Source organism: Neophocaena asiaeorientalis, unplaced genomic scaffold (assembly GCF_003031525.2).
Source record: "Neophocaena asiaeorientalis asiaeorientalis breed wild unplaced genomic scaffold, Neophocaena_asiaeorientalis_V1.1 scaffold296, whole genome shotgun sequence".
In the NCBI taxonomy this organism is placed as follows: Eukaryota; Metazoa; Chordata; class Mammalia; order Artiodactyla; family Phocoenidae; genus Neophocaena; species Neophocaena asiaeorientalis.
In genome coordinates, this window is record NW_020175084.1 from 3,618,403 (window position 1) to 3,637,183 (window position 18,781).

General features: G+C 42.9%; 1 protein-coding gene across 8 annotated transcripts in view; it reads left to right on the forward strand.

Annotated features, from left to right (window-relative positions):
• Positions 1-18,324, forward strand: part of WDFY3 (WD repeat and FYVE domain containing 3) — a 232,523-nt gene extending 214,199 nt beyond the window's left edge. For 6 of the 8 annotated variants that reach the window (XM_024764205.1, XM_024764208.1, XM_024764210.1 and 3 more), the window contains 8 exons: positions 419-577; positions 2,855-3,034; positions 5,753-5,935; positions 7,093-7,189; positions 9,458-9,781; positions 10,397-10,508; positions 10,959-11,156; positions 14,834-18,324. In XM_024764205.1, the coding sequence (XP_024619973.1) occupies positions 419-577; positions 2,855-3,034; positions 5,753-5,935; positions 7,093-7,189; positions 9,458-9,781; positions 10,397-10,508; positions 10,959-11,156; positions 14,834-14,957 (1,377 nt within the window). In that variant the 3' untranslated portion in view covers positions 14,958-18,324. Of the gene's footprint in view, positions 1-418; positions 578-2,854; positions 3,035-5,236; positions 5,386-5,752; positions 5,936-7,092; positions 7,190-9,457; positions 9,782-10,396; positions 10,758-10,958; positions 11,157-14,833 lie in introns of those variants that run through there. The other 2 variants (XR_003005819.1, XR_003005820.1) reach the window with 2 other exon arrangements.
• Positions 18,325-18,781: the final 457 nt, after the last annotated feature.

Consider the following 18,781-nt stretch of genomic DNA (forward strand, 5'->3'; position numbering starts at 1 on the left):
GCAAGTCAGTAACAGTTCTATTTAGTCACGCTCTCATGAACAGCAGCACTCATGCTTTCCTTTTACATTCTATCTGGCTCCAGCAGACGCATCCTTTCACCAGATCACCCCCTGCATCTCACAGAGCATCACACAATCTGAACGTCATTTTCCCAGACTGGAGAAACTGGAGACCCCCATTATGAGCAAAGTTCTTATTATGGTTTTTAACAGCAACTATAGTTGGGAGGCTGTAGGGAGGAGTTCAGAGTAGAGTTTCAGTAAAGTGTTGCTAAGCTGAAGCCAGCCCAGCACATGCACAGCTATTTGCCTGGGGGGGACCTACATAGAGGTTCTCCTTCGCTTGGTATGCTCGCTGTGTCCCAGGAGTTTGTAGTGCTTAATGGCATGCGTGTCTCACATCTGTTCTATTTCACAGGTAGTGACAGTTTATGAATGTTTGTCAGAGTGGGCCCAGATTCTCTGTGCAATCTGCCCCAACCCCAAGCTGGTCATCACAGGTGGAACAAGCACGGTCGTGTGTGTGTGGGAGATGGGTGCCTCAAAAGAAAAGGCTAAGACCCTCACTCTCAAACAGGTAACAGTCCATCCCAGCTGCCCACACTCTAGAGAAACTGAAAACTGTCGTTAATTCCAAGGTGATTTAGACATAAATGGACAAAAGCAAACAATGTATGTTCTTTTGCTAGAAGTGGGTCTTAAAAAAAGGAAATGGGGCTTCCCTGGTGGTGCAGTAATTGAGTCTGCCTGCCGATGCAGGGGACACGGGTTCGTGCCCTGGTCCGGGAGGATCCCGCATGCCGCGGAGAGACTGGGCCCGTGAGCCATGGCCACTGAGCCTGCGCGTCCGGAGCCTGTGCTCCACAACGGGAGAGGCCACAATGGTGAGAGGCCCGCGTACTGCAAAAATAAATAAATAATTAATTAATTAAAAAAGGAAATGAAATCAGAAGATACTATTTCTGAAAATGATCCAAGCTGTCCTTTTTAAAAATCTGAAGTAAGTTGTCTTTAGGTAATATTTTTTTAATATATTTAAGTAATATAAATGTTTCTCAGAAGTTATATGTAGGTTAAATTTTTGCAAACCAAGTTATATTTGCTATTGATTCATAATAACTTCTTTTGGATGATTTTCATTCATCTAGACCATTCAATCTTTGATTCTTTTGTTTTTCTGTTTCTTCATTTATCGTAATGCTTAAGAACCTGACAAACTCATGAATGTATTCAGAAGAAACACTGATGATATTATTAACAAGTATTTTTGATCACTTGTTATGTACTATTATAAATTTTTAATCAAAGCAAGAATCCTTTTATAATTAAGCCATCATCTTTTAATATTTGATATGTGAATTTACCATAAAGGTTTCTACTTATATGTATTTATGTATGGCTGCATTGGGTCTTTGCCACTGCACTCAGGCTTTCTCTAGTTGCATTGAGCGGGGGCTACTCTTTGTTGCGGTGTGTGGGCCTTTCACTGCGGTGGCCTCTCTTGTTGTGTAGCACGGGCCCTAGGTGCATGGGCCTCAGTAGTTGTGGTGCGCAGGCCTCAGTAGTTGTGGTGCGAGGGCTCAGTAGTTGTGGCACGTGGGCTCAGTAGTTGTGGCTCATGGGCTCTAGAGCGCAGGCTCAGTAGTTGTGGCGCATGGGCTTAGCAGCTCTGCGGCATGTGGGATCTTCCCAGGCCAGGGCCTGAACCCGTGTGCCCTGCGTTGACAGGCGGATTCCCAACCACTCTGCCACCAGGGAAGCCCCAAGCTTTCTTTTTTTTTTTGCGGTACGTGGGCCTGTGCTTTTGCGGTACGTGGGCCTGTGCGTCTGGAGCCTGTGCTCCGCAGCGGGAGAGGCCACAACAGTGAGAGGTCCGCGTACCGCAAAAAAAGATTTTTTTTTTAAAAAAAGGGGGAAGCCCATAAGAGACACGGTCCCGACGTGAACAGGTAAAAGGCTGACAGTGCAGTTTGCTGATCCAAACGCTCCTGCTTCCAGTGTTTTCAATTTAGAAAATGGACTTCGAAGCTAGTGTGCCTGTAATCCCTCAGTAGAAAGTACTTCTTACTTAAAACAGCCTTCTGGCGTTTGCTAAGTATACAGTAAGGGTGTCTGCGTCACCAAAATTTTAAGGCAGCTCATTAAGTAAATAGTAAATACTCAGGAATTCGTAACAGTAATCTGAATCTTTTCCTTCAAAATGTTTATTTTCCCACGTTGCCATTTCCCTGGATCCTGTTTCTCTTCATATTCCAGCAAAAGAGAAGTTTTTATTCTAGTTTGAAGAAGGGGTCCCTCTCAGGCACAGGAGATGTCCAGGTGTCTCCAGTTCAGTAACAGACGCTTAACAGACACATCAAGACTGCATTTTCCTGTATCTTTCTGGGACCACATACTACACCCATGCACTAGGATTTTTAAAAATCCATCCAATTGTAGTTCCTTAGAATGGACTTAGAGGAGTTGATGGCACAAAAGAATAGATTCTGAGTTTAAATTCTGAATTTGAGGGCCATAATCGATACATCTCCATGTGTAAAAGGTATGAAGAAACCCCAGCTGGGTTGCAGTTGCCATTCTCCTTTCCTTCTAAGGTACTGGTCCGAGTCCAGGAGAGAAGTAATATAAAAATGGAGATTAGAGCCTCCAGAGTCCTCCAGACTTCTCCCTTCCCCCTGGTGGGATGAGGCAGGGACAGTGGCAAGAAGAGAATGAAGACCTTCCAGATACTGCTATGCAAGGCACCCCCTCCCAGTACGTGCACCTGTCAGCTCCCTGCGCGTCCGGCTCTCCTGGAGTCCCATGAGGAGCACTGCCACTGTGGTCAGCCTGGTTTTGTCTGTTCTCCTTTTAGGCCTTACTTGGCCACACTGATACTGTCACCTGTGCCACCGCATCATTAGCCTATCACATCATTGTCAGCGGGTCCCGTGACCGAACCTGCATCATTTGGGATCTGAACAAACTGTCGTTCCTAACCCAGCTCCGAGGCCATCGGGCTCCCGTTTCTGCTCTCTGTATCAATGAATTAACAGTAAGTAGTAAATTGTCCACTTGGTTTATATGTAGGAAGACAAATAGCTCTGGCCTACATAAATAAAAAATGACTCTGTTTTCTAAGTTGATAGGCATGCATTTTATAAAAGCCACTTGTTTTAGATGTTGTTTGCAAAAGCGAATGGATATTAAAGTTTGTACCCCAGAGAGCAATTTTGTCTTCAAATCCAGTCACTGCAGCATACTTTAAAGAGCAAGATTTATTACAAGATTAAACATTCTAGAATACGCTTTTTTTTAAGGTGAGGAATTTGTGGGATTTGTCAAAATTGTTGAAGTTTTATGAAGTATACTCAAAGTAATTATTATATAAAGTGAAAAGAGTAACATTTGGGTACCCAAACAAGAGAAAAATTCTTGTAAAACTGTTTTCTAAACAGATTCCAAAGTTATCAAAGAAATTATCTTTTTTCAAAAATACAGTGAATCAGAAGAAAATAAATGCAGTGGTGTAGAAACCCCCCATGCAGACTGAGCAGGGAGGGGAGGATAGTCATTGCAAGTCGTATTGGTAAACAGGGGATGCTAACGGTAGGTTTTAAGAGACTGAGGTCTCTGTGTCCAAGGGACAGATGATCACATAGGCAGATCAGTCTTGCAAATCAACCAGCTCCCCCACAGCCTCATCACTTCTTAGCTCTAAATATCCATTCCAACTCTTCCCCTTAGCCCTGCCTGGGATCATCCTACATGACGCAGAGTAGTTCTAGCCATGTCGTATCATCACCCACAGGCAGCTTTCCTTTTGAGGGAGGTTACATCTTTAATTTCTACCTGAAGATGCTAAGTACTATGCTTTTAGTCAGATACCTTGTAGTCACTCAAAGGAAAAGGGAAGTTAACTCAGTTCTAGTTAATGGCACTTAGGATGTCTCATAATAATAAGAGTAATCAGAATTGGGAATGAGTGGGAGTGTGTGGGGGAAAAGAGTCAAACTTGCTTCTTGTATATTTGAAAGGCTTAAAATGTCTTTAGAACAGCACCTTGGGTTGGTCCTACGAGTGCACGTAAGAGGTTTATGGAAATGTCAGTGCAACGGAACCACTCTGATCCCCGCTGTGTTGCTCTGAGTCAAATGCTTAATTGTACTATTTCAAGCACTCTGTTTTGGGGTTGTTCTTAACTCAAATGCTGACAATTTTATTTATCGTTAGTTGTTATTTGAGCCAGCATACACCCATTGGATTGCAGTAGTTGCTGCGGACACTATGGATGTGTTTGATTTTTCCCTTTTAAGATGCTTTTGTAATCTCTTCATAACTCATGAAAAGACTTCTGTTTGTTATGTTTTTTCAGCCATTGTCAAGCCTACTTTACTTCATTCTACACTTTGGGCATAAGCTACATTGCAGCTGCCCTTGATACTTCTTCTTACTCTCAGCCCTCATAAGCACAGGGTTTGCTCTAATGGAGGCACCCTGGAGTAATTGCAGAAGGTCTTGCATAGTGCACCGTGGAGTGGCTCTCTCCTGTCTCCTGCAGAGACTGAGGCCATTAATTAAAATTCAGATGCTGACACGCATTGTCAGAGGTGGTTCAGGGCTGATACAGAGGTAGACACAGCAGTGCTTTGCTAAGTATTATTTTTGTTTGGGTTTTGGTTTGCTTCTTGCCACCTTGGTAGACTAAGGGCAAAAAAGCCCCAGGCCGCCTTATCATGCCACCCCTGCCTCCCCTTCACCTTCTTTCTTGTGTTAGCACTGCTGTTCAGTGTCTAACTTCCCTCTGCTTTTGATGACCATCTGCCAATTTCTGTAGGTTCTCATGTGCCTACTACATGTACTGAAACTCACCGAATCATTTCTGAAGTCACTACCTAGCATCAAGCCAGTCAGGCTGTCTCAGGGGTAAGGGAGGCCGCATGAGATGGTGAATAAGTTTTGGGATGTCTAAAGGGTCCACCACACTAACTGACACAGAGTAGATGCTTCAGGAAGTGTCTTATTTCCTTTAACAGTAGTGGATTGTATTCTCACCAGGTTGTATTCCCCCCAACCTGGTAGAATTTGAAGGAAAAGGTTAGTTTTTTCCCATCTTTAGAACTCATGAAAACCTGAGCTATCAGCTGAGAGAGTTCTTAGGGTTTATTCAGTTTGCCAAGAAATGACCTATATACTAGTTTTCTTCTTTTTTTCCTTATTCCCCCACTCTTATTGTGAATAACAAATTTTTTAATAGGGTGTTACAGTGTTACCAGGATTTCATCTTTGCACTTATTGGAGAGAGTTACAGCTGTACATGGACTGACAGATTTCTCTTCTACCCTATGGTTTTGGTGATTTGGCTCATTTGATAAAACTAAGTGGATTCCTACCTCTCAGTGGAAGGTATAAATAGATTTTGTAAATACCGGGAGGAAAAAGAGCAGTTCATCACCCCTCAGATTACAGATAGCTTTGACTTGGAATGAAGCGGGGCTCAGCACTGCGTCGGGGCATAGGCTGGGAGCGTGGAAGGGCTCCTGCCCCGTCTCCATGCGAGATCACCTCGGCCGCAGCCTCCATGCAACCTCAGATTCTTAAGGAGGCCTCTGTTTTTTAAGTCAGCAAGCACTGGATTCCAGGCTACCTCAGAAATTCCCCAGTCACTAGTCAGAGGACTGAGAGGGTTCCAAAGAGCGAAGCCAAGGATTCAGTTTGCTTCTGAAATTAGAATGTAATCTGGAGTGAGTGAAGTTTCTCTTCACCTTCTCAGGGGGACATTGTGTCCTGCGCTGGCACGTACATCCATGTGTGGAGCATCAATGGGAACCCTGTCGTGAGTGTGAACACATTCACAGGCAGGAGCCAGCAGATCATCTGCTGCTGCGTGTCGGAGATGAACGAGTGGGACACACAGAATGTCATAGTCACAGGACACTCAGACGGTGTGGTCCGGGTAAGTCGGCCGTGAGGAAACGCATTAGAGTATTTGCTGCCGTGGTTCACCTGAAACTTCTGAAGCTGTCCACAGTTGAAGGACACCTGGAGGTTGTCGTATTGTTCAGCAAACTCTCACTCACATGCAAAGAAACATTGTCCATTGGGTTATCAGACGCGGAGAACATCAGTGACTCAGCTTTTCTTCCCATTAAGTAGATCTATTAGTGCCGCTAACCACTTGACAGCTTGACACAAGCAGATCACTTAAACACGATTTCCATGTCACCTCGGGATTGCTAAAAATGTCACTTGCATAAGTATTGGCTTTTTAGCTTGTCAAACGGCTTCTTAGGGAAAACGGGGACTGTGTCTCCTCTACAGAGAATCACTGAGCTAGGAAATGCTTCCAGGGGCCTCAGGTCATCCATTCATTCCCTGTCTAGGATCCTGTATGATTTCACCTGAATCCTAGATACTTTATCCTTTTCTTAGTTTTCATGCCTTGGGCCTCTACCGAAAATGAAATCCACAGAGTATTTACCTTTGTAGTCTGTTCTAATATTTGGGTTTTTCTCTCGAGAGATTTTTCTTTGTGTCTTTCTTCATTAATTGCACTCTATAAAAGCAGAGAGCAGCTGGCTGCTGCCCTTGTAATCACAGTCACATGCTGAGCAACGATGAGGCCATCGGCCAATCCCACGCCACACCCTGCACCTCAGACAGCAGGCACACCCTAAAGTCTGCAGAGCAGCATTCCACATTACCCCATCTGTGGGACATCGTGAAGAGCTCCGTAGCCAAATATGTCTGGGGATCCTGCTTCCTGTATGCCTTCTTGGAGATCTAGAGTATATGTTAGTATATGGAAGGTTCTTTGTCAGAACCAAAGACGTGTACTTAGTTGAACTATGTTTTTGAAATCTCTTTGACCCCAGTCCTTTTCTATCGACCATGAAACACCCACTCATATCTCATGGAACACAGTTTGGGGAGAACGGTTTATTTGTAAGCAGTCCCTGCCACATTTTTCAAGATACAGGGAAATTAACTATACACAATAATAGGAATTAAGTTATCTGTTTAACCCTGCAAACCAATCTTCATCCAGTAACTGGTAAATTGTTTCTGTAATCAGTTCAACTGTTTTTCATTTTCATACTTACTTAAATTCAGTTTTGGAGAATGGAATTTTTGCAAGTTCCTGAAACACCAGCTCCTGACACTGTTGAAGTCCTAGAAATGCAGGAAGACTGTCCAGAAGCACAAATAGGTATTTAATACTTTCTAAAAAGTTTTTCAATAGTTTTCATGTTTCTTTTTTTTTAAGTCATTATGCGTAAACTTACATCAACCAAGATAAGCAAGAGCCTAAGGCTGGGCGTTGCTGTCAGAAGCAGGATCACCGCCTAGTGTGTAAGCCAGCTGAGCAGGCATGCAAAGTTCTGTGTGGTTCACCAGGCAGCAACCCTTATGGTAGTGTCTTTGTGGTCGGCTTCCACATCCCATAATAAATACAGTTACAAGCTTCCTGGAATACCGGAGGCTTGGGCTTTCAGTTCTGAAAAATACAAAGCAGATCCAGAGGGCGCAGTGTTGGATGGGTCAGAGGGCCACGCCTCAGTCCCACATCTGTCTCACCCTTCACTTGAACAGCTCCCTATGAGTGACAGGGCAGTATCGTGTTTGTAAACTATTCACAGAGGCAGACCAGGTTCCACGCCCTGGACCTGCTCAAGAAGAACATTCATCAGACAGAAGCTTGGTGATCTGTATTCTGCTGTCTGTTATTTGTGAAGCACTTTAAAATTTTCCAGTGAAATATAAAGATAGATTATATTTATGCAGAATGTTTGGAAACAATGCCAGAGAATCAGGCTAAGACGTGCTTTGGGTTACTGAATTCCAGAGAAGTTACCCCTCATCAGTTTAGAACAGTTGGTGTAAGACACTTCATGGAAAGGAACAGGGTTTTTTTTTTAAAGTTCAACCTCTAAATCGTCTCTCCATGGTTAATTTTTATACACTGAGAATTCAGCGTGAATTTGACGATGTGAGGGAGTTGTTAAGGAAAAAGGCTCATTATGAGAAAGACACAAATCCCCTGCCCTTGTAAGCTGAAAGTAGTCTTTACTTTCTTTGCCAGAACCGGTGGACAGAACATTTTAAAGCTTGTATTACTTTAATGCATGTAAATTTCCATAGTCACATGTAGCTCCACTGAGAAAGTCATCTGGGCATTTGGGGACCTAAAAATTCAGTTCAATTCAGTTAGTATTTGGGGGTTAATAGTTATTGTGTCAGACGTTGGATTGTGTGGTCCAGTGAGAAGTGGGTCCCTTCCCTTCCTTTTAACAAAGCGTGTTAATTAGATAACAGCGAAAGATGAATAAGAGAGATAGAAGAAGGGGTTGGATTTGGGGAGGAGAGACATTTGTATGTCTTCGTCTTCCTTATGTTGCACACTGTGGACGAAGTTTGGCAGAAGCGGCAGAGGGGAGAGCAGCCCACAGGAAGGAATGACTTGGGACGGTGTCGAAGTGGTGGGACTTGAGGACAGTGGCCTGGGTGAAAGGGAAGATAAGCTAATGGTTCTCTGGAAATCAAAGCTGCTTCAAAGACTGCTGTTTGAAGACTTTCATGATCATAAGCCAAATTAAGTGTTTGTCTTGCTAAAAAATATTTGTAGTGGGCTGGTGCTTGCTCACTTGTTCTTGCTCTCCTTTTTTCCAGTTACATATATTTATTTCCCATAAATTTTCCCTGCAGTAGACTTTATTGCAAGGGAATTGAGATGAAGAAATGCACAGTAACAATGGAAAGAGGAGGAAGAACAAAACTCTAAATTAAAGCTTTCATCCACAGTTTGTTCATCTATGTTATCATTTATATTGACTGCTGTATGGAAGGCACTGTGCTTGGGACCCCTTCTCTCCAACTGACCACTGTGTTGTAGAAAGAATGACGGAAAGTAATAGTTTGGGGTGAAAATTTTAAATATGTGAGAGCTATACAGCTGTTAAAGGAGTCCAGAAGAGAGAGTTACTTTCTGTTGCAGGAACCAGGTAAGATTTTAGAGAAAGAAGTATTTAAGCTGTGCTTTCAAAGATAGGTAACATCGGAACACACAGAGATTGGGAAGGTGAGTCTAGGTAGGGCCAACCCAAGTGTGCAAAATTAGCTCTACAGAGGAGCAGCCAGGCTGTGTGGAGAGCAGAGTTGGCACCATCCAGCTGAACTGTGGTAGAAATGTGAGGCAGGTAGTGAGAATCCATAAAGGCAGGTTTGGGCCAGATTGTGAAAGAATGAATGCCAAGCTAAGGATTTTGGCCAGAAGCATTCTGTGAACTCCGGAATTCTACCGTTTTGATAGCTGTACCTAGCTGGAAATTCTGGCAATTTATTTTCTCTGACTGTAATATTGAGCTTAAAATAGTATGTCTCTTGTATCTTAACTAGTAGAGGAAAAATACCAGCGGGACAACGCTGGGTCTAACTCTAATGTGTGTGTGTTCTCTAATTCTCCCACCACAATACCCAGGGCCAGAAGCCCAGGAAGAGGACAGCAGCGACTCTGAAGCAGATGAGCAGAGCGTCATCCAGGACCCCGGGGACACTCCCAGCCAGCCCAGCAGCACCAGCCACAGGCCCCGGGCGGCCTCCTGCCGAGCCACAGCCACCTGGTGTAATGACAGTGGCTCCGATGACTCCAGGCGTTGGTCCGACCAGCTCAGCCTCGATGAGAAAGACGGCTTCGTATTTGTGAACTATTCAGAGGGCCAGACCAGACCTCACCTGCAGGCTCCCCTTAACCACCCCCACCCCAATCCCGCTGAAGCGCGGAATTTCAGCAGATTGAAGCCCGGTAACTTGAAGCCTGGTGTCTGTTTCTCACCTCTTGTGGGTGGCGTGAGGGTTGGTGGACGGAGGCAGTGAGCTGTAGCTCTCCCTTGCCCCATTCCTGTGACAAAGACCCCCCACAAAGAGGGCCTCAAGTTTCTTCTTGTGTAAGGCAGACTTAAAGGCCCTTGGGCATTCTCTCCTACCATGGTGTTTGCAATACGTTGGGCATTTTTTAAAGAATAACACCTCAGACCAAAACTTCGTTCATTCACAGATTATGAAAGCCTTTGAAAATGGGCAAGCTGTTGATTATAGATAAATAGATAAACTTGTATTCACGGGTAACTTTGCCTATGATAGAGTTGGGGCAGGGTCCTCAACCAGAGAAATTGTGTCTTCTTGCACTGAGGATTTCCCCTTCTCCATGTGTGTCTTTGTGAAGGCCTGACCTGGTCCATGGTCAGTGTCAGGCCAGACTTCTGTGCCTCTAACTGAGGCAGCAGCGGCCAAGAACAGAGAGGCTGCCGGAGCTGTGTGTTGCAGCACCCTGACGTTTGAGGGCAGCGGGTTAGGGTGCACCTAACAAACGCTGGCTCCCCTCACTTTGTCAGTCACACGTCGCACTTTTCCACCCCAGGGTACCGGTGGGAACGGCAGCTGGTGTTCAGGAGTAAGCTGACTATGCACACGGCCTTTGACCGGAAGGACAACGCACACCCGGCCGAGATCACTGCCCTGGGCGTCTCCAAGTAAGTGTCCAAGCTCTTCCGGCCACTGTTCCCCACGGGGCCGTTTGCTCAGCCTCGGCGCACACACTCAGGCAGTCTCTGGGAGCACAGGTTTCATCTGCATCATCATGTGTGGCTCCAACAGACGAATCAGAAGAAGAAACCTGCCGGTGTGTGGATTTCACTTCCGAATGTCAAAAACCAAAAAGCTTTGCCTTCAAAAAAAAAGTAAAACAAAAACGAAAACTTCACCTTCTGTGTTCTTCAAAGGTACGGCACGGTTCGATTCCAGGGGAGCTGAAACAGAAGCGTACATTCGGGCTCAGTCCCATTTTCATTCCTTTGCACGCACGACCCCCTCCCCAGCGCACACGCCCCCTGGGAACTGGCTCACCTGAAGCTCTCCGGCCGCATGGCGGGGCCGGGGGCCAGGGCCTTCCATGCGGTGACTCTGTGTCGTGTCTCCTGCAGGGACCATAGTAGGATCCTCGTGGGCGATAGTCGAGGCCGGGTTTTCAGCTGGTCTGTGAGTGACCAGCCGGGCCGTTCCGCCGCTGACCACTGGGTGAAGGACGAAGGAGGGGACAGCTGTTCGGGCTGCTCCGTGCGGTTTTCTCTCACGGAAAGACGGCACCATTGCAGGAACTGCGGTCAGCTCTTCTGCCAGAAGTAAGATGAGATACAAGCTTCCTCAGTGTCTGTGGCTTAAGCTCTGAGGGTGTGCATTATGCCCATACGCTGTGTCTGTCTAAACCAGCCTTCACTTCCTCCTTGTTCTTTTTCACTGCCATTGTGAAATATTTGTCACATTGGAAAATAGAGAGGTAGTCATCACAAACACATGGCCACCCGTGACTCAGGCTGGGAAGGTGCTAACATTTGATTACATTTGCATATAAAACAGTACAGATTCATTTTAGGTCTTCTCTTCACCCTCACCCATCACACCCTCTTCTCCATGTGTTTTTACTTTGAGTGCATACGTTGTGTTCATAGATAACCCTATATTATTGTTTATTGTGTTTTCAGTTTTACATAAATATAGCATACTATCTGTACCCCTCTGTAACTTATTTTTTTTTACTCAACATTGTTTTTGAAATTCATTCACATAAATAACTATTATTCTAATAATTTCATCTTAACTGCTGTCATATTTTTTTGTATGAATATTATCAGTATTTATCTCCTTCCCTTTTGATGGACTGTTAAGGGATTTTCTTTCATTTTATCAGTACTACAAACAATGCTGCAATGCACACCCGTATAAATGCCCTCTTAATACACAAGCTAGAGTTTCCCTAGAGGAGATACCACAGAACGGACTTGAAGATGGTAGACATACTCGTGAGCTTAACTAGTTATTCAAAATACTCTCCCGAACAGTAGTGCTAGTTTACTCCACCGCCAGCAGGATATGCAAATTCTCCCTGTTCTTATTCACACCTGGTATTGCCAAACATTTCCACTTTTGCCAATCTGATAGCCAGTAGTGCTTTGTTGTTTTAACTTGCAGTGCTTCTGAGGTTGAACATCCTTTCATATGCTTATTGCCAGTTTGAGTTTCCTCTTGGGTAACTTGGCACAGTTTCCTTTTGCTTTTGCTTTTCGATTTTTTCCCCCTACTTGAGGAGTTGTTTTATGTATTCTGGGCTCTAATCCTTTGTCTTTCATATATCTTGCAGATACCTTCTGCCAGTCTGTGGCTTGTGTTTTAACTTTATGTATGTTTTTTCTGTCACACAAGTTTTTAATTTTGATGTAGTAGCATGTATTGCTTTTTATGACTTTTGCTGTTTTTTGGTCTTAAAAAATCTTTCCCTGTCCTGTGGTCATAAAGATAGCCTTATTTATTTTCTTTTAAAAGTTTCAAAGTTTTGTTTTTCTTTTGCTAATATGTGCAAAGCACCTGGTATTTATTTTTATTTTTATTATTACTTTTTTAATTTATTCTTGGCTGCATTGGGTCTTCGTTGCTATGCACGGGCTTTCTGTAGTTGTGGCAAGCTGGGGCTACTCTTTGTTGCGGTTCGTGGGCTTCTAATTGCGGTGGCTTCTTTTGTTGCAGAGCACCGGCTCTAGGCACGCAGGCTTCAGTAGTTGTGGCACTCGGGCTGCTCAGTAGTTGTGGCTCTCGGGCGCTAGAGCACAGGCTCAGTAGTTGTGGAGCACTGCCTTAGTTGCCCTACAGCATGTGGGATCTTCCCGGACCAGGGCTCGAACCCATGTCCCCCGCATTGGCAGGCAGATTCTTAACCACTGCGCCACCAGGGAAGTCCTCAAAGTTTTGTTTTTCATGTTGAGGTCTTTAGGTCCAAATCCATTTGGAATTTATTTGAGAGTATGACATGGGGTGCGGATCACTTATATTTCCCCAGTATGAAGAGTCAGCTGTCCCATCACCATTGATTTGGATGCCTTCTCTGTTATACCCTGGGGTCCCACATATGCATGTACAGTCCTTTCCATGGCAGACAACAGAAAAGATCCCATGGGCAGTACCCTCTAATGCTTATATTGCCTTACTAGAAAGATGCTTTCACAGAAAACGCAAATTATATCATTGCTTCTGAGTTAGTTATTGAGGGGCATTGGCTTATTGGAAAGGGGGTGGCCTTGGGTTTACACTGACAAATGCTCCCTAGGCTGCTGTCCATTGTGCCATCTCAGGCACGTTACTAACCTCTCTGAGCTTCAGTTTCTTCATCTGTAAAATGTGGATAATTACACCTGCCCAATAGAGGTGTTGAGAGAATTAAATGAAATCGTGTATGAGTTTTGTAAAGCACCAGGTGCAAAGTCTGGTGATATAGGTGTTCAGTAAGAAGTGTTATTATAATTATTAATTTTTTTCAGACTAATGTCTTCCTTTTCTCCTGGGAAGTCTTATTCAAGATGAAGCAGCAGAATGTTGCTGCCAGCCGTTTCTTATAGGAATTTCTGTGAGGCTGGCAGAGGATTCTGTCTTGCGGTCCTGTGCTTTGAGACACCCACTCTGTGAAGCCTAGTGATCTGATAATTTCTTTTTTTTTTAATGTTTATTTAGTTAGTTATTTGATTGTGCCAGGTCTTAATTGTGGCAGGCAGGCTCCTTAGTTGCAGCACGTGGGCTCCTTAGTTGCAGCTCACCAGCTCCTTAATTGTGGCATGCAAGCTCTTAGTTGCAGCATGCATATGGGATCTAGTTCCCTGACCAGGGATTGAACCAGGGCCCCCTGCTTTGGGAGCACAGAGTCTTAACCACTGTGCCACCAGGGAAGTCCCCAATCTAATAATTTCTGATAGTCAGCACCTCCATTTGCATGCTGGCACACATCTGTTCTTTATAGAGTTTAATTTTTAAAGTACTATTTAAATGTAGGTAATTCTTTAAATTAGCTATTGCTCTCAAATGTGGGAGGGAGGCTTTATTTGAAAAACAAACCAAACAAGTGATTGATTATGACAGAGCAGGCACAGAAGGAATGCTGTCCAGGAGGGCGTAGCTCTACCGTGATCTTTGTGCCCTTCTGTTGCTGAGGGAGCTTGCCAGCCTTCATTCCTGAGGGTCTCCTCAAAGTCCAGTTCTTTAAACCCCCTAGGCTGCTTGCACTTCATGTATTCTCTGGACACTTTTACTGGTCTAATGGAAGAAATAAAACTCTGTTTCAGTCTTATGAAGAGCCAAGGTCAAAGTGATGAAGTGCCACACCCAAGGTCATACCCTGCCTTAGGCTGGGAATAGGAATGCTTTCTATGAAGGACTCGGACATCGCTAAGTATAGTCCACTTCAGGGAATTCTGTCAAGATAAACAGAAAATGAGAAAATTTGGACCAGACAGAAAAGCCAAACTACCTGTTTAAGAAATGACTGAGGAGTGAACCAAAGTGTTTAAAAGCCCAAAGGAAGTTGATAGTGACCAAAGTGTCTTTTAAAATGGGTGCCAAGAGAAAAAAGTCAGGCTCCAAGTAAAGACATTAGCATACTGCCCAAGTTTATAGGGCATGAGGAAGAATGCATTTCCATCCTGCACAGGAAGAGTAGCCTCATAGATGTTCACTTCCTTGGCTTCATCCTGTAGAAAAATCTTTTTTTTTTTTTTTAATTCTCTGCAATCAAATAAATGGCTTGCCTTGGTTTAATGTTACTTTTTTTCATAGAATGACACAAATAATACAGCACTCATTTTGGTCCTTGGTCAAACCACATGACCCAAACCAGTATGGCTCTGGGCATTCTTCTGGCCCCGTACAGTCTTGGGCGTTATACCGCAAGCTGTCCATTCAGATTTTAAATTCGTGTTTCTGAGCCCAGTGATCAAACATGGAGAAGACCCATAACTACCTCATTTTGCCTTTCCTTTAGGTGCAGCCGATTTCAGTCAGAAATCAAACGCTTGAAAATCTCATCCCCGGTACGTGTTTGTCAGAACTGTTATTACAATTTACAGCATGAGAGGGGTTCAGAAGATGGGCCTCGAAATTGTTGAAGATTCAACAAGCCAATTGGAGACCACGGTCTGTAGACCCCCTTCCCTATTCCCCTGTCACAACTCGCAGCTCGGAAGGCATCAAAACAGTCTCCGTTTACACATCTCTTCATACCGCGTGTTTGAAGTGTAGGATTCAAAGGGAACATTGAATAAACGGGTGTAGAGTACAGTCATGGGGCAGACACTGTTCAGGTGAACAGCACAAGAAGAATACAAGGTGGTTCCTAGGAGCAACATTTCAATATCCGATTCTCCCTTAACAATAGCTGTCTCCAAGAGAAAATCCTCATGTATTAACTGTCCTTTTCTTGCGTCTCATTTTTGTAGAGCTCCTCATCCTTATTTGGGAAAACCAACGACTACAAAAAAAAAAAAAAAAAAGGCTTTTACAAAATAGTTGTAAATCTGACTTCTTTGCGAGTAACTGTGTATATTGTAAATAGGTACAAAGGCCTTTTTTCTAAATAAGGACTTAACTGCCTGTAACATGAGACTTCAAACTAAACCACTAACTCAATGAAATACGTATGGTTTGTCTGACATTGCTCACCAATTAATTATAAATATGTTTTATTTTTTAATCCTCAAAGACGTCATCTGTGGTCTTTCGCCCCCCCCTTTCAAACCCAGCCCATGTGCCTGATGTCATTTCTTTCAAGTTGCCCGCAGTATCTCCACTTAACCTAAGCTAGTAACCAAAACAGTGTCATGTGGACCTTCTTTAGGAAACAGTGTGGGAGAATAAGAGTCTGGTCATGAGATACCCTGGAAATCTTTGGGCATGTCATACGTGGCTACATCTCACACGTGGCTACGCACCACCTCAGTGTTGTTCTAATGTCATAAGGCCCCTTGTAAACTTCTCTTTGGACTGCCTTTTGGTCATAGCGTCCCCTCTTAGCACTACATAGCGGTGGTCGGGCAATCGACGCAGTGCAGGAAACAGCCCTGCCTCAGCTAATGGAAACGTATTTGCATGTAACCCACTTTAACTTCTCCTGCATAGAACATAAGAAGTATGTGTCTTTGGTGACACTAATGTTCTACTATAGCTTATTTTCAAAAAAGGGTTAAAAAAAGAAAAAAGTGTACAGAATTAACATATAAACCTTGTTGTAAAACTGAATCATGTCAGAACTGCTTATAATTAACCTTTACCATTTAATGCCATCTACCTGAAAACAGTGAGATTTATACTGTATCAATGTCTATTTTTTTGTTTTTGCTATGAATATAATTACAGTATTTTAATATTTAGTTATTTAATTTGTTCTAGTTGGATACAGAACACACAAATCCAGGGAGACTAAAGCTGGTGGGGGCTAAGAGATAAGTTTAGTTTACAGAAAAAAAGCTTTGGTGGTGGGATTTTTTTAAATGTGTGTTATGTACATATATAAATATATATATATAAAACAAATGAAACAATTAATCTAGATTTTAACATTTTCAGATATTTAGTGATAATATTATGAACAATTCTAAAAGCCCTGTGATTTGAAAAATGTAGAAGCATTTATGGCCCAAGAAAGGAAGGAGAGGCCTTCACACCTCATGGAGTTATCATACGAAGGACAGCGGCTTTGGCTTTCCCGATTTTTCATCTTTAGGCCCTGGTGACAGGCACACTTATGCACTAAAATGCACATATATGCATATGCATTCAAAAATAGGCATTGGTACAATAGTAATCTTGTACCTAATGGGCTGAAACCAGCTTAAGAACAAATTTGTTCTTCCTGATAACTAGGTCTCCAAGAGAAAATATAAAGGCTGCTTTAGTGCCTTATGCTTACTAAATTTAAACCTTTATTTACCTAGGTTTGAGCCTACAGTCTATTTATGATTACATATCAAAATTGATTAAAACACTTCCATTTCTAAAAGTTCAAATATACTTGTTAATAAAAGGATTATTGGCATTAATACTTTAACTTGAAGAAAAGTTGTGTTCTGTTTTCCTTTCTGTGTCTCACTCCTCCCCACCTTCCTCTTCCCCCCTCACCTTCTTTCTTCAATTCTAATAAATAATGCTGGATGTTCAACAGTTGCAGGACTTGTGCTCTCACATAATCATGGGCTTTGACCCTGTCCGGCCCTAGAGATGAGTTGTAGCAGTGTTATTCTACACTTTTTAAAAGAGGCGTCCTCCTTGTGTCCACAAACCATGTTTACCCCAAACCCAATGGCAGAGATGTTCTTTAAAGACTTGAATATATGAATGTCTGTATGTAGCTACTTAAAGGTTATTCCTCTATGTAATATGAAGTTATATGGGATGAACACTTTTAAACTTTCCAACACAACTTCCATAACTAGAAGGTGGAAACCAAAACCCTCATGATAGTATTTCCTCTGGCAGCTGGTGCTGTGGGCAACTGTTTTGTTCAGTGGGTTTCTTTTCTTTTTGCTTTTAATGTAGAAATCACAAATCACTCACACATACAAGTACACTCACGTAAACTAATCGTTCCTCTGAATGTCCTTCTTTGTTCCATGTAAATTTGTTTACCAACATATATTCTCAGCATGTACATCCACCTTTGTGTGGTCCATATTCTTTCTCTGAGAGTACCTCACAGGGCTTCTGCCTGATCTTTGTAGTTTGTCCATCCATCCATCCATCCATGTCCTCTAACATTCGTGTGTATTGTGCAACTGTAATGTCATGCTTTTGAAGAGAAGAATAGCTGCCCCTAGCAGCCATCCATCTGAATGATAGGAAAACACTCTAGATAAGTTATTTTGCACTTTCTTATGTATAAAGTTGGTAGAAACTTATTTTTCCTTTGTATCATTTAAATACATTTTGTTTTGGTAAATGAACTGTGTATAAAATATTTATGCCATTAAAACTGTTTTTAGAAAGTATTTTTAATTTCAGCAAGTTTGGTTACTTGTTGCATGACTATTAACACAGCTGACTTTTTGTGTCAGTGCAATGTATATTTTTTTGTCCTGTTATTAACTTGTAAGCCCTAGTAATGGCCAATTATTTGTACAGCAACAGAAGTAAATTGAAGATACTGGCTAAGACTGGATTGATTGTGGACTTTTGTACTATATTGCAGAATCCAATATCTGTTCTTTGGTGGTTATGTAAAAGGCCTGAAGAATTACTATCTAGTGTGCAATCTGTGATAACTGAATGTTCATTGTATATCTGTCTCTGATGCAAAAAGGTAGAGTAACACAATTACAATACATGATTAAATGCAATAGTCCAGATACTTTTTTTTTTCGTTTCAAATAAATACCTACTATCTACCACCACCCCTTCTCACCCCCCTCCCAAAAAAAAAAAAGAAAAAGGAAAGTTTTTAAGCCAGCTCTTCAGGGGAGGAAAAACAAACAAAACAAAACAGAGGTCTAATAAAACTTTGTGTAGTTATTTTCTAGTTGTGAATATATCTTTCAGAAGTGCCTGCTTAAAGTCTCTGCTTGCAGAGTTGTTGGCTGCTAGGGTCTGGTTCCAGTTCTAGTGCGATCCATCTTTAAAAACCAGGCTTTCTGCATCCTGAGCTTCCCAGTTGTGCTGGACTCCTGGGGCTGTGTGCACAGCCACAGGGAGAGGCAAGTGGCTTCTGGGAGACACGACCCTCAGACTTGAATGGACCTGTGGAAAAGGACTGCATCGCATGGTTTGGGCTCCTTTTCCCTGAGCCTATTCTCTACCCATCATATTGTGGAAAGTAAGCAGTAATAAATTATACATCTAACTGTCTATTTCCCACCCCTGCCATATTCACATCAGGAATACTCTGGTGTCCTGCCCCCCCTTTCTGGAAGCACAGTGCCCCACTGTCATTAGCTAGATAATT